This window comes from Buceros rhinoceros, unplaced genomic scaffold, assembly GCF_000710305.1.
Source record: "Buceros rhinoceros silvestris isolate BGI_N320 unplaced genomic scaffold, ASM71030v1 scaffold7868, whole genome shotgun sequence".
In the NCBI taxonomy this organism is placed as follows: domain Eukaryota; kingdom Metazoa; phylum Chordata; class Aves; order Bucerotiformes; family Bucerotidae; genus Buceros; species Buceros rhinoceros.
The window spans coordinates 15516-29702 of record NW_010427445.1 but is presented as its reverse complement, the minus strand read 5'-3'; the positions used below and the strand labels follow the sequence as shown (position 1 = coordinate 29702).

Here is a 14187-nt window from a genome sequence, read left to right as displayed (position 1 = left end):
GGTGAGTGAAGACTCTGCCGCTGCAGACAGAGAAAGTAGAATCCTTCCTGCGGCGAGATGGGGGCGGGAGGGGAGAAACCCCCGCGTAGCAAGGAAACTGCAGGAAAACTCCCTGCACGAAACGGCTGGGAGTCCGAATGTCTCACCCGATTTCAGACGAGAATCACGGCAGGAATAGTTCAAAGTCCGTAATCCTCCGGTCCTCTGGGGGTGTAGGCCCTCAGATTTCGGGCCTAGTCGTTCGACAGGTCGGGCCTGGTTGGGCCTAGCCGGGCCTAGTCGTCAGCCAGCAGATCCATGGCAGTGCTCCTCCGTGCAGCTGTCCGGAGTCCAAGAGAGGGACACTCCCTGGCCTGCTGCTTTTAAAGGCTCCTGACGTAACGTTACGTTCACCTGACCCCCTTAACCAATTAAATGCGGAATTATTGCACTACATGGAATAATTCCTATTTGTCCATTTCCCAAAACAAGGGAGCTTCAGATCAAACCAGAACATGGAGGTACCATTCCTGGAGATATTTACAAAATGTGTATGTTGGGACACTTAGGGACACAGTTTAGTGGTGGACTGGACTTGGTAGGGTTTTCTGGTTGGGCTTGATGATCTTAAGGGTCCCAACTTAAATGATTCTATGTCTCATCTGGGTATATGTATGTATATATATACATATTTTTTTTTTTTTTGTGGCAAAGGGGAATCAGTCAGCAGCTCCTTAGATTTTCTGCAGGTTTTAGGACCTGTTGATAGCCCACTATTTTCCTTAACGTGGTAGCGCTGGGGTAGTTTATTGTCTTTGTGTAGTTTCTGTTAAAGTATATGTAGAGGATAAATCTGAGTGCTGGAGTGGGGAGTAGGGTATTAAGGACAGTGTCTGAGCAGCATTTGAGGATGGCTACATGGCATGGTGGGTCTCAGCATGCCAGCTGCTGGAGCAGCTGTGTTAAATCTGTTCCTGACAGCGTGCGTCTTCACCCAGAGCCTCTGACCTAGGTGCGATTGCATTTTCACCTTGTGCTACCTGAGAAACCTGTCAAGATTTATGTCTCTTTCACTCTGGGTTGAAAACCCACCCACAAGAAGCTGGAAGAACTATCTGATGGACACACATTTTTCCAATGCTTTCCCGTTATTTCAAATCTTATCCCGGGGACAGGCTGGACTTCAGAGCACAACATTGAGCTGTTTCAGTTTTATAACTGGCCTCTGCAAAGACTAGACGTGCCTCGCCTTTTCCTCTCATTTTCCTGATAATAATGGGATTTTTTTTTTTTTTTTTTTGTGACAGGCTGTTACAAAGTGTACAGACAACAGTCTCCTCCCAGATCAGTTTTCTTGCCTTTTTACTGTTAAAAACAGGTTTCTGGGAGGTGATGGATCAGTGTATTGGGACTTGGAGTGTGAACATGACACTGGGTAGTGTAATGGGAAATATGGGGTTTTTTTCCAAAGTCTTAGAAGTGCATGGCCAGGTAAGATGAGATATAAAGCTTTAGATAAGAAAAGGTTCCACTGCAAAGATGTTCCCTGCCCATGGGGACAATACCACCGACTAGGAAGTAAAGCAGGATGTTGGGCTCAGCTATCCTATCCTTTTTGAATCTTGAAACAGTAGTAAACTGGTGCACCCACCTGAAATCTGCCAAGCAGTTCCTTGTTTCCTGTGTAGCAAATCACAGTTTTGGCTGAGGCTTCATGGTTGTCCTGCTTGCACATGCCCTGAGTGATGAAAGTTACTTTCAAAATGATCCTCAGCCCTGGGCTGTGCCTGTTCAAGTTTTTATTTATTGCAAAGATCCCATTTATGTAAATTAGAAGCACTGTTCTGTGAATAGCTGCCAGACTCCTAGAACTCTGAGTGAATCTATCATCTATTTATTTCTGAGGAGGTATTTACTCTGCCTACTACGGTGATGAGCACACATAAATTTCTTGGGCTGTGTCGTGAAAGGTACGTTAAATAGTTTGGGCACCAGGCTGAAGCCTGGGAGATCTTTGCTCTGAAGAAGGCTTCAAAGTCACTTTAGAAGCCTCTGGGCTGGATCTTCATTTTAGGAGCTTACTCTCTCCAGTATGGGAGGGACTTCAGATGCCTCAACGGAAGTTGCAGAGATGTTGGTGCAACCATGCCTCTCTTCAGTAGGTAGAAGTAATTCTTCATTTCAGTAGAATTTTGTGAAGGTGAGTATGAGACTCTGGTTAGCTCAGAGGCCTTCTTTTGTTAGCCTCAGCATTAGTTCAGCCCTGCTAGCAGCTGCCGCGTTTTTTCTTTTACTGGCATTGCTGCTACAGTGCCCAGGGGTGTGTGCTTGCAGAAGAGAGGGTAGAGATTATTGGTTCATTCTTCTGGGATAAGAGGAAGAGCTTTCTCTGTAACCCCTTGATCTTGGTTTTAGTACCGTATAAATATACCAACTTTTGTTTGCAGCTGCTTTTCTTATTCCACTCAATGCTCTACCTTATCACCTTACAACTCTGTCCTTTGCTTTGGAAGAGTGCTACAAACGCCAGGCTTGGTAAATCCTGGTTATCGGGAGGCCTGTTAAACGCCCTTGAAAATACCATCTTTCTCGCCCCCTGAAATGCATTGTCATAGCTGCCACCTAGTGCTGATGCTGAGGTATGCACAGGAGATTGCCTCAATATTCAGAGCTGTAGAACTAAGTGGAAGTTTTATAAATGAAGAAGTCGAAATGGCTCCAAAGGTGATAATTAAGTCTCCATAAGAATGAATTCATGATCAAAAGTCGCAGGTACCCAAGGTTTGGCTCCATAATCGCTGAATACCTTTATTATTTGCACCTGTTTCCACAGAAATCACTGAGACCTTCTGGAATGCGAGGCTTTAAACTATTGCAGCACCTGCTTATCTAGGCAAAACCATGTATTTCTACTTATTTTGACCAAATTGTCCCTATATGTATTGTAAAGGAAGAGAAGCGTGAATGTGTACATGACCCTTGTAATGCTCCTAACTTGTAGGTTCAAGTAATATCAGATGTTGGACAAAGCTCGTGTTTTTTGTTCTGCTTGAAATTTTGTGGATGGATTTCCATTGCAGGGTTTGCAATTCAATCCCGACATTTATTGGGAACCACACGGTTTTGCTTCTGTGTGTGTATAATCAATGCCTTAGGCTTCACTGGTGCTGCAGAGATAAAGAGAGACAGTGTGATACAGGCCTCCATTGATGCGTAAATTGAGTAAACAAATTTTGATCCCTGGCTTCCAAGTTTGGTTTAGGCAGATTTTCCTTTATTTGGCTTTGGATCAAATGCCAGTCTCCCTGATGTGCACATCATTCAACAGCAATGACCTGTCCTGAAGGCCAAGTGTACCATGAGTGTGGGACGCCTTGCAACCAGACCTGCAGATCTCTGTCCTACCCGGATGAGGACTGTGATGAACAATGCGTGGAAGGATGCTACTGTCCCCCTGGCCACTACCTTGACGAGCATGAGCAGTGTGTGCCGAAGTCCCAGTGCTCTTGTTACTATGACGGTGAGATCTTCCAACCTGAGGACATCTTTTCAGATCATTACACCATGTGGTAAGTGTAATGTTCATAACTCATCCCTACATGCTGTGACTCAAATTTTTAGATAGCCTGAGTGGTTAACTGGTTCAGTTCTTCAGTTCCTTTACCTCCACTGTAACTGGTTTAAAAGAGGGCAAGATTTTACCTCCAACAATCAATTTCAAAACGCCACCTTAGAAAACAGTACTAAGCCCTAGCCTGTGAAAAATTCCTGCCAGTTTAAAATGGAGTTTAATTACTGGCACTGGCTACTTTGTAGGCTTTTAAAATGTCACCTTAAAGTACTGAGATACATTTCTTAAATGTTAAAACCTAATTTCCTCTATCAAAGATACAAATATTGAAAAGCATTTCTAATTGTGAAATTGAGTAGCAGTACACTGAGAGAGGAATGTAATTGCTGGGCTGCTCCTGCCAAGCCCAGTTTTGGGAACAGTGTCTTCTCATTTGCTCTTCTAACACAGGAGTAATAAATGGTATGCTCTAAGTGGACCCTTACCTCTCTCCACAGCAGACCCAACTATTATATTGCCCAGCTTCCTGCCTGTGCAAATGCATTGGATTCAGTGGGACAGGGCCAGCACACGGCTGGGTTACCATGCCACTTAGGTCGCTGCAACTATCTTAAGAAAGGTTTGCCTTTAAGGTTGATAAGCATAGTGGATGGAGGGCAACAGACCAGCCCTGATGAGAGGTGTAATTTCGGTACTTGGAGAAGTTCCCTGCAGTACCCCACAACGGTATGAGTGAAAGCTAAACATCACTTTGCTAAACATAAGCTCTATTTGTTTTTCTTAGCTATTGTGAAAATGGTTTCATGCACTGCAGTACAAGCAGAGTGCCTGGTGCCTTCCTACCAGATGTTTTCATCGATGAGAGGCCATCTGCCAGAAGTTAGTATGCATTAAAAAAATTAATATTTACTCCGACCTTCCTTCCTTCCTTCCTTCTTTCTTTCTTTCTTTCTTTCTTTCTTTCTTTCTTTCTTTCTTTCTTTCTTTCTTTCTTTCTTTCTTTCTTTCTTTCTTTCTTTCTTTCTTTCTTTCTTTCTTTCTTTCTTTCTTTCTTTCTTTCTTTCTTTCTTTCTTTCTTTCTTTCTCTCTTTCTCTCTTTCTCTCTTTCTCTCTTTCTCTCTTTCTCTTTCTCTCTTTCTCTTTCTCTCTTTCTCTCTTTCTCTTTCTCTCTTTCTCTCTCTCTTTCTCTCTTTCTTTCTTTTCTTTCTCTCTTTCTTTCTTTCTCTCTTTCTTTCTCTCTTTCTTTCTTTTTTTTCTTTCTTTTCTTTCTTTCCTTTCTTTCTTCCTCCCTTCCCTCCCTTCCCTCCCTTCCTTTCCTTCCTTTTCCTATTTAATCTCTTGGTAATGTAGACTGGGGAAGAAGTACAAGTTGTTATAGTGGCTGATGGTGTCGTGAGTCTTTTTCTAACCTTTTTTTTTTTTTGTTACAGGATAGAAACAAAATGTTTGGATAGGAGGGTACAGGGCTCCATTCTGTATCCTAAATTAGTTTTCTAATAAAAATGTTGATCCACCCTTTAGAGAAATACTGTGCTAAAAATACTCATGTTATAATTACAGTTTTTGTAAATTTATTTTTTAAAGTAAAAAGGAGCTTGACATGCAGATCCCCTATGGAAAGATTTGTCTGTCCTGCAAATAACCAAAGAGCTGAAGGGTTGGAGTGTGCCAAGACCTGCCAGAATTACGACTTAGAGTGCATCAGCCATGGCTGTATATCTGGATGCCTCTGTCCGAAAGGGATGGTAAGCAGGCTCCTCTTTGTTTTCTTGCCTTCATTTTTTCCTACCAGAAGTTTTTTTGTGGCTTGAAAATATGTAGCTGAGATGTATTGACTCTGCCAAATTGTGGCTGGTTTAAAATACGTGGCTGCATAGAAGATGAAGTTTAGCTTGTAATTATAACTGATAATCAAAAAGCCAAAGCCTAGTTTTTTAAAGACCAGTTTATGTCTTCCTTTGACTCTCCTCCCAAACTCCTCCACCTCTTGCTGAGCTTCCCTAGTCAGAGGGACAGAAGTATGCAGGCACCAACACCTCAAACACCCACCCCACATCCAGCCAAATCCTCCTCATGACACTAGTTGCCTCCTTGTCAAGTCTTCATCTCTGCTGCTGCCTTCCTGTGTGTTGTACCAAACAGAGAGTTCTCCACGAGAAAGAACGCGGGACACGAAACTTGCTAAGGTGACACCAGAGGGTGTCCTGGAGTTGCAGATAGTGTGCTGAACATGCTCTTTTCCCTGGTAAGATGCTTTCTGGAGCCCAGGGTAATGTTCCTTTGCAACTCTAAAATGTAATTATTAGTTTAAATATTTAAATGTCATTATTAGTTTTAAATTCGTTTTAAATAGAGCAAATAGTTATTTGCTAAGCCAGTGACTGTGAACTCGGTGTCAGTTCAGAGCCCTGATGTGGGACATATGGAGTAGAATAGACAGCAGATTACTGCTGCTGTTCTCTGAGCAAGCGTTCTCTGAGAGAGTGGAGATTGTGTTTTTATTTTGTTTGAAGGCTAAAATACTCTCCTATTGTGAGACTTGATTTGATACCTGTGGTACTTAGAGATATGCTGGTGCAGTTTTCTGACTCAGAGACTCAGAGGGACACATGGTAAAGTAAGATGTTTTAAGATGCTGCAACCCAGGAAGTTTAGAAATGCAAAAGTTGTGGGGTTTGGGGTTTTTTGTTGTTGTTGTAATACTTGCTCAAGGTGCAGGCTCAAATCAATATGTACCAGACATTGACTGCTAGCAAATGAAAGTGTGGTTTATTACTACTAGTGTTGAGACGAATGTTTATGTCTAGGCTTCAGCTCTAACGAATTACCTGCTAGTTAAAATTCCATTTAAAAACCCAATTACCTTTCCCTGGAACCATGTATTATTATAAGGGTGTGTTGCGTTTTCTATATCTATATAAATACAATCCCTCAAAATTCCTTTCATTGTCTTACTAGAAACAATAACAACAAAAAATAGAATTCTCATAACAGTAATTTCTAGCATTAATATTACTGTATTTTTTTAAACTTTGCTACCGTATTTGCTAGTAAACATACATTTATGTAAATAGATGCTACTGCAGAATAAAATACCATCTGTAGACAAAATCTCAGGCTTGTAAAGTTTGTTGTTGAAGATAAAAACACAGAATGTGATTTGAAGGCCGTAGTTTCATTACTGAGCAAATTTTCACCACACTTTTAAAACAAGTATTGCTTCTTTTTACATTTCAGTTTTTAAATATCTTTTCTTTTAGAGAAGAATATTCCTAAATAGTAGATTGATAAGTAGACTTAAAATGTTTGCGTACTTGAAAAGTTTCAAGAGCTCCAGTGTGAATAGATCTTTCTCTGTACATAAAATTCAGATCTCTTTGATTTGCTGAAGGGTCTTGAGATTTGATTTCAGTTCCAGCATATGGTAATAGTATACTTCAGAGATAATAATGGAAAACAAATTATGATAACTACCCAGCAGGGAAAAAGAAATCAGCAAGATGGTTTGTCAGGTTTTGGATAGAAGAATCAGGCCCATTATTTTTAAAAACCAAAAATAGTAAAATAAGTTCTTTGTCCACTAGATGACAGTATGGTCCAATCTTCCAGTAAATGCAGTTAACATTTGTTCGTTCTCATTGGCTTCCCGTCTGGCAGGGGAAAAAAATGGCAAGATGTGCGTTTCTCAACGCCGCTATGGGACAAACCAGCATCTAGATGATTTTGTTGTAAACATGGCCATGCAAAGGCAAGATCAAGATCGGTGCTTTCATTATTTGGGTGCTCTTTGCCATGCCTTAGACTCTTGCTGTGTGGCTCCACAGACTTTCCAGCTTGTTGTCAAAGAGCAATTTCCTCCTTGTCACCAGTAGGTTCCTAGCCAGGATGGTTTGGGGGAGGCTTTTTACTTATTTCTGCATTCTGCAATGTGCTCCCAGTATTAGTTGCCAAAGATGGAAGGATTTGGGGTGGTGACCGGGTTCTCCTTTCCATCCTGCCTTTCTGCCTCAAAGTCTCTGGGCACACTGAGACAAAGTGCTGCAAAATCACTAAGTCTGTGTTTGTCAGACTTGTACAAACAGATCTGAGCAATAAGGGGGCCAGAAAAAGGCACTATTATTTCTTTTACCAGTCAGTCTCTCTTGTTGCTGTTCTGAAATCCTGCTTAATTTACAAGCACTCATGGAGATGAGCTACTGTTCAAAGGAATGTCCGTGGGAAGTAACAGATTCATGAATGTTTATGGAAATAAATATTTGCACATATCATCACTCTGAAAGAAATTGTGCCATTTTGCTGAAGATTTTTTTTTCTTTGCAGTACAGTAGCCTATAAAATTTATGAATGGTCATGGATAACTTGTTAGCACAAAGAAATCCATCATCTTCCTTCTCTAAAATGGTTCATACCACCAAGAAACACAAAGATTCAGTTTACATAACTCTCCAATACATTTTGCAAATATATATATAGCAGTTAATATATAATTAAGTGCAATGTTATCCCTATGTATATTAAATGATGTTTACAGATCGGTTAGCTGTGCTACCAGTTTTAAACAGAGAAATCCACAGCCTTAAAATCCATATGCCCAAATTGCATGCCAATTTTCAACTACATATTTGAGAAGCAATAAAAAACAATCACCAAGGATTGTTCATTTACGTGATGCTTCAGTTGCCTACATTTGAATTGGAAAATTTGCTGGAGTGAGAAATTGCCAAGCGGTCAACTGATTATTTCCCCAGTCAGAAAATGCGGATGAAAACTGATTTCTTTCAACTAAAAAATAAGTTTTCCATTTCATCTTGACTTAATATTTTACACTGTTTTGGTTTCTTGAAAATAAAAATGTTCAATATGCCATGAAAAGTAATTCTTCTTATTCTATCTTTGATCATCTGGAGGGTGGGAAATTCTCCATGCTTGTCACCCTTTTGCAGAGCACAAAAGATAAATCATAACATATGTGCAGAAGTGTGGGGAAAAATATGCTTTCTCAGATTAGTTTACTGCACTCCAGGTTTTTCCCATTGGAAAGTATTAATAAAGATACAAATGGAGTGTTAACCACCTTTCTGGGGAAAAAGAGGAGCAGAACAATCAGAAAGCACAAAATCCAGACACTTCAAAACTAGAAAATTAATTTATTTTGATTTCCAACTGAACCAAAATTAAGGTTTAAAAGTGAAATGAAACTGCTGAAATAAACTATTTCTAAAACTATGATATGTTATTAGAAAAAGGAAAAAAAAATGCACATTTTAATCATAAAAGTTTGAAAGGGTTTTTTCTTCCAAACTCCTTTCAACAGAAACTTAGAATGATATTTTGATTTTTCTGCAAGCTCTCTTGTATATTCTTCAGTGTAGGCTTATCCTGTATAATAACAGGACAAAGTCTTCACAAGCAGGTGGGTACCAGCTTTCTGGTCTGTGCATCTGCCTAAGGATAATGCTGCAGAAAACAAGTGTAAGAAGCATACAGCTAAAGTAAGAAAGAAAAGTCAAGTGTAAACCAGCACATATTGAGTGGTTGCCCGAATATGATTTTGACTTGTCTTTGTCTGCATAGAAATTATGACAGACTGTATTATTTAAAACATATCAGCTATTGGGTTCTATTATGACCCACTTCCTTGTCTAAATCCCGTACTCCTTTATACCTTTGGCTGACTTTACACTGAAGCTCTCAGGTGTATCAAGAGGAACAGAGAGAAAATCTGAGCTTCCCTTTACTGTGAGATACTCATCAAACTTACATTGACTAAGGGAGGTTAAAATTCAGCCTCATCAAGAGGGGAGAGTTTAGGGGAGAAGAATCTTAAAGTTTCTGAAATCTGTAATGTTGTCCTTCCTTTTTCCACATTTGTCAAGGATTAACAATTAATAAGACAGAGCAAGGAAATAATGAAAATTTCTGTCTGGACATTCCCTCCCACCTCAAGTGGGGCGGAGGGGGGGAGCGCGGATCATCAGCTAATCAACCCCTTACAATCCTATGAACACACTCTCAGGAGCATCATCATAAGGATGTGAGATGGTGGGAACAGCAGCTGTTCTTATTACAAACCTGTGTCTTTTCTTGTGGTTGCCTCCCCAACACTCATGCCTCCGATCACCTTACGCACTTAGGACTGTTAGATCTCATGTGTTCAGTGTTTTTGATGGATTGAAAGACATTCACGGAATGATCAGCTGTTTCTGTAAAATGCCACTGGCTTTATAGTACCACATGGTACTGCACTCAATAGACTTGTAATGCAGCATGGCTTCAGGCTGCCAGATATACCAGCTTTTGGCTGTGGTGTCAATATGGCCAGTAGAATATGTGTTACTATTCAGAAAATCACAATCCATTGAGTTTTCTTCATGGTGGCCATATGTTTGTGATGGAAATACTAATACCAGTCTATTAAGGTTTTTAGAGTTGGGGATAGGCTGTGATTAGCTTCCTGTAAATGTATTAGGGAACAGGTAGAAGAGGTCCTAATCCTCCCTTTACTAACCACGTTCTGCATCCACAGGCAAACCCTCAAGTCCCTTGTGAACTGTGTTGCTGAACACTGTGGAAAAATTCAGCAACGTAGCCATGAGGGTGAAGTCATATATTGCTTTTTTTCCCGAATGCCACTGAGAAGGAAGGAAGGAAGGAAGGAAGGAAGGAAGGAATTAAATATTCTTGGAAACATATGGTCTTCTCTGGCCTGTTTTCTCCCCGTCTTTTGTGGAGATTAGGTTTGAGGCAGAGCCCCAGCCCTATCATCTTTGTTTTCCATCTTGCTTCTATTGGTGTGAGTTTATTTGGCATAACACAGCTCTCCATAAGCCACAGAGCATGTGGAGCTGTGTATGAATGAAGGGTTTCCAGGCTGTGAAATCCTTTTTATTAGTAGCTCCCTGTGGCAGTTCTAGGTCCCCATAGGAAAAGACAGAGCTTTTCTACTTTTATTAACCTGGCGTTCACACTATATTGATCTCATTGGCCTGTATTTAATGGTAAAAAATAAAATATTTTAATGATTTCAAAAAAGAGTTGAAAGTGGGAAGGTGATATTTTGTGACTTTTGAATGAGAGGGAGGGGAAGTGCTCTGTGTTTTGGTGTTCCAGGAAGGAAGAGTCAAACCTACTCCTGGCTTTGCAGAACCAAGACCAAGTAAAAAACACCATAAACAGCCTTGCTTTTGTTTGATTCTCTGAAACAGGTTGTCTTCAACAGAATAGTCTAAATGCTTGTTTAATGGGTTTTTGTTTGTTTGTTTGTTTGAGATAAATGTTTTATTGGTATACAAAGAAAAGCTAAGATCAGTAGGGTAAAACTGTATAAGAAAAATTTGTAGATGGAACATAATGACCTATTTTCCTGCAGCAGAGCCTTTGAGAGTGAAATAAAATCTCAAGTGGGCTGATATTTATCCTGTCTTCTAGGAAATAAATAGATATTTGAAAGAAAATGAATGACTACTGCAGTTTTCGAAGGCGAATCGACAGGGTGGTGGGCTTTGTTTGGGGGCTGTTTTCTATGACAACAGAATCTGCATTTACACTTGCTTTCTTCTGGCACTGTGGCTCCTTGTGTCCTCCTCAGAGTTCATATTTAAGTTTTTAGCCCAGCTGAGCCATATGTCTGGCTGCTTTTCTGGTAGTTCATCCTTCAGTTTGTTGTTTGTGAGATGCATATGCTGTTCACCTGCCCTCCATATTTAGGTTATCCTATATTATCTTCACCTCATCCTGTTTTTTTCCAGATTGGACATTCTCAGCGTGACGTATTTCTACAATCTAATCTATTTTCCCAGCAACTCAAACTCAGAAACTTAAGCCTGAAGCAAAACTGTGATTTTATGTACCCGTAGCTCTATTTACGTTAATGGGAAAAAATGTTAGCAATGCTGTACCTTCCTTACAGTCTTGAACCATTTCCCCTATCCTTTCCTTTATCCCTGCCTTCTTGTGCTTACTCCTCTGTGTACCAGCACGTGCTGACAGACCCACATGTTGACAAACTCTGTTTTGCTTAGGTGCGACATGAAAACAAGTGTGTTGCTCCTGAGAGATGCCCATGTTTTCACAATGGAAGAGAATATGCCAAGGGAGAGACAGTGACTAATGACTGCAACACCTGGTGAGCCACTGGAACTGTGTTTTTCTGTTTTTCTCTATGGCACCTAACATGTTTCTAATAAAACCAAATATTGTTCACTTAACAGATCTGTTTTATGTAAAGTCAAGTTTTGCAGTGTAGTAACATACATATTGCACAGACCGGCATATTCCCTTCGCTTGTAGCCTAAAGACCAATATCTGACAAACTGTACCTGCTACCTTACAAACAGGTAGTCTACGTGTCTGTGCAGGTCCTCTGTAGCCACTAGCTAGTGGATTTGCTCCTTGATCTTGCAACACAAGATAACAATATAGGAGCTCTTCTGGGCTGGGAGGAATGGAACCTGCGCCTTGTTGCTAAGCTCTGCTGTCTTGCTTCCCATTATTTGCTGCTTGAGGCCCTTCACATTAGTCCTTTTCAGCTGGAAGCATGCATCAGCAGAAGGGGTGTGATATGCCAGCTATAATAAGACATGAGCTTTTCAGGAAAATGTTAAAGAATCAGGCAGAAACAGAGTTGACCTCTAGTATCTCAAATGAGTGCTCAGTCCATTGCTATCTTTACAAAAGAAAAAAGAGAGAGAGAAAGAAAATAAAAAGAGTTGGGGATATCTTCCTAGAAGAAAAGAGTGCTCAATGTCTTTTACCCTATCTATCCTTAACAAATTTGTAGGTTCAAAAGAAAGTACTGGGCTGTGAGATTTGCTTGAAGGGAAGCCCTCAGCACAGCCTTGCATAATGTACAGGGTATTTGCCTGCCGGACAATTCTCGGCTTCTGCCTGTGCAGCACATGTGCTGTAATGGAGGTGCTTTGCTCTCTGTGTGTGCTTGTGAAGGGAATGGCTTTTTCCCGCGGAGCTCCAAGAGTCTGAGGTATAGGACATCCAGCCAGTGTGGAAACTATGTTCTCTTTGAACTTAGACTTCAGAATCACTTGGTCATTTTACCTGAAATGTCCCTGTCCAGCTCTGTGGCACCCCAGGAGCAGTGTTTCTGTTATCCCCTGTATGACTGGTTGGAGTTGGATTGGAGATTCAGCACCATTAAAGAGACATTTGGTTTTGTTTTCTGTTTTGTGCATTGATCTCTGAGCAACAGTGATTTCATGTGTTCTATTTCTAAATTGGTGGGACTGCTCCTAACTAGTGTAAATTAGACTGGGATATAACATTTGATGGGTTTATGTGGAAATACTGACCTTCCAGTGTTTTGTCCAATTTTTTTCCTTCGCAACTGCATATTACCTTGTGAATAATGTATTATAATTAGACCAGGGGAAAAATAGGTATGAGGGGATGAAGATGGAGAAGTCACTGTTTTTTAAATGGATACATCTACTATAACCTGGTTACATTGCATCTAGGTAAAAGTGGCTCAGCTGAAAAACAGATACAATGAAAATTTTTGTGAAGCAAGAAGAGTACGATGTAGAACTCCTGGGTGCTCTTGTGAGATGTGCAAGATAAACATGCACAATGTTTTTATTTTCAGTCATTCTTATAATCTTGAATCTTGAAATAGTCATAATCACGCGGTTTCATTCTTGTAACTGCCTTTTTGTTTCTGACAATGCCATCATGAGTGATATTTCCCCTAATACATAGAATTTTCTTCAATATCAGGGTCAAGAAAATGTTAGAAATCGTACTTTTTCTCATTGATAAGAAGCTCTTTCTCTCATCTTCGCTATTTTTCTTGAGTGTGAAAGTAAAATTGGAAATAGAGATCCCTTAAAAAAATGTCACAAGGGCTTTTTTGAACTATGTGACTTTGAAAAGTTTCATGATAGTTCTCAGCAAATATGAAGTCAAATGCTATTTAGAAAGTGATATAGGAAATTACTATTGCTTTGAGAATTAACAAGAATTGAGAGTCTGCATTTTGGATGTCAGATCTTCCTTTTCTTTTGTTTTTGCTTTTTGTACTGCTGTTGCAGGAGTTCCCATTCTCACTTGGTCTTAGCCAGATGTGAACACCTGCAAACGCAGTATATGAGCCAGAGGTGTCAGATTTGGCATTTGCATTCAACTTGACATATGGGAGACCCTAATTCATGAACAGCGGAATGTGTCCAAGTCTAAGCCAGTGGCAAATCTTTTGTTATGCTATGTATTGGGAATTCATTGTAGAGCTCAGTGAAAATTTTGGGATAACATTTATGAGGCAGTACACAGCAGAAATTTGCTAATCTGAATTTAGCTACACCACATACATTATAATCTGTCCGTACGCATATATACAAAATCTTAGCCTTGCTCTACCTATTAGCAGAGATTTAATAGTAGAGGGTAAGTACGTAAGTTTCATGTTATCAAAAATCCATTCTTTAAAGAAAATGTATAGCACAACATTTATTACACTGTGAAGTGTTATCAAGATTAAACGAGTCTCATGCGTAGTTAAGGCATTGCTAGAGATCTTGGTTCAGTACCCAGTTTTTCTTTGGTTAGCAATTTGATCTTGGGAAAGTACTTTGCGTTTTTTATCCCTGAGTTTTTACATCTGTAAAGTAGGGATAGAATTCCTCTTT

The 14187-nt window shown here is 40.0% G+C and overlaps 1 protein-coding gene across 1 annotated transcript in view; it reads left to right on the top strand.

Moving 5' to 3' along the window:
• Positions 1–14187, top strand: part of LOC104498517 (von Willebrand factor-like) — a gene marked incomplete at both ends in the record, with an annotated part of 37857 nt that overhangs the window by 10536 nt on the left and 13134 nt on the right. Inside the window, 4 exons of the mRNA XM_010141910.1 lie at positions 3308–3548; positions 4335–4429; positions 5135–5295; positions 11572–11675. Of these exons, the coding sequence (XP_010140212.1) occupies positions 3308–3548; positions 4335–4429; positions 5135–5295; positions 11572–11675 (601 nt within the window). The remainder of the gene's footprint in view (positions 1–3307; positions 3549–4334; positions 4430–5134; positions 5296–11571; positions 11676–14187) is intronic.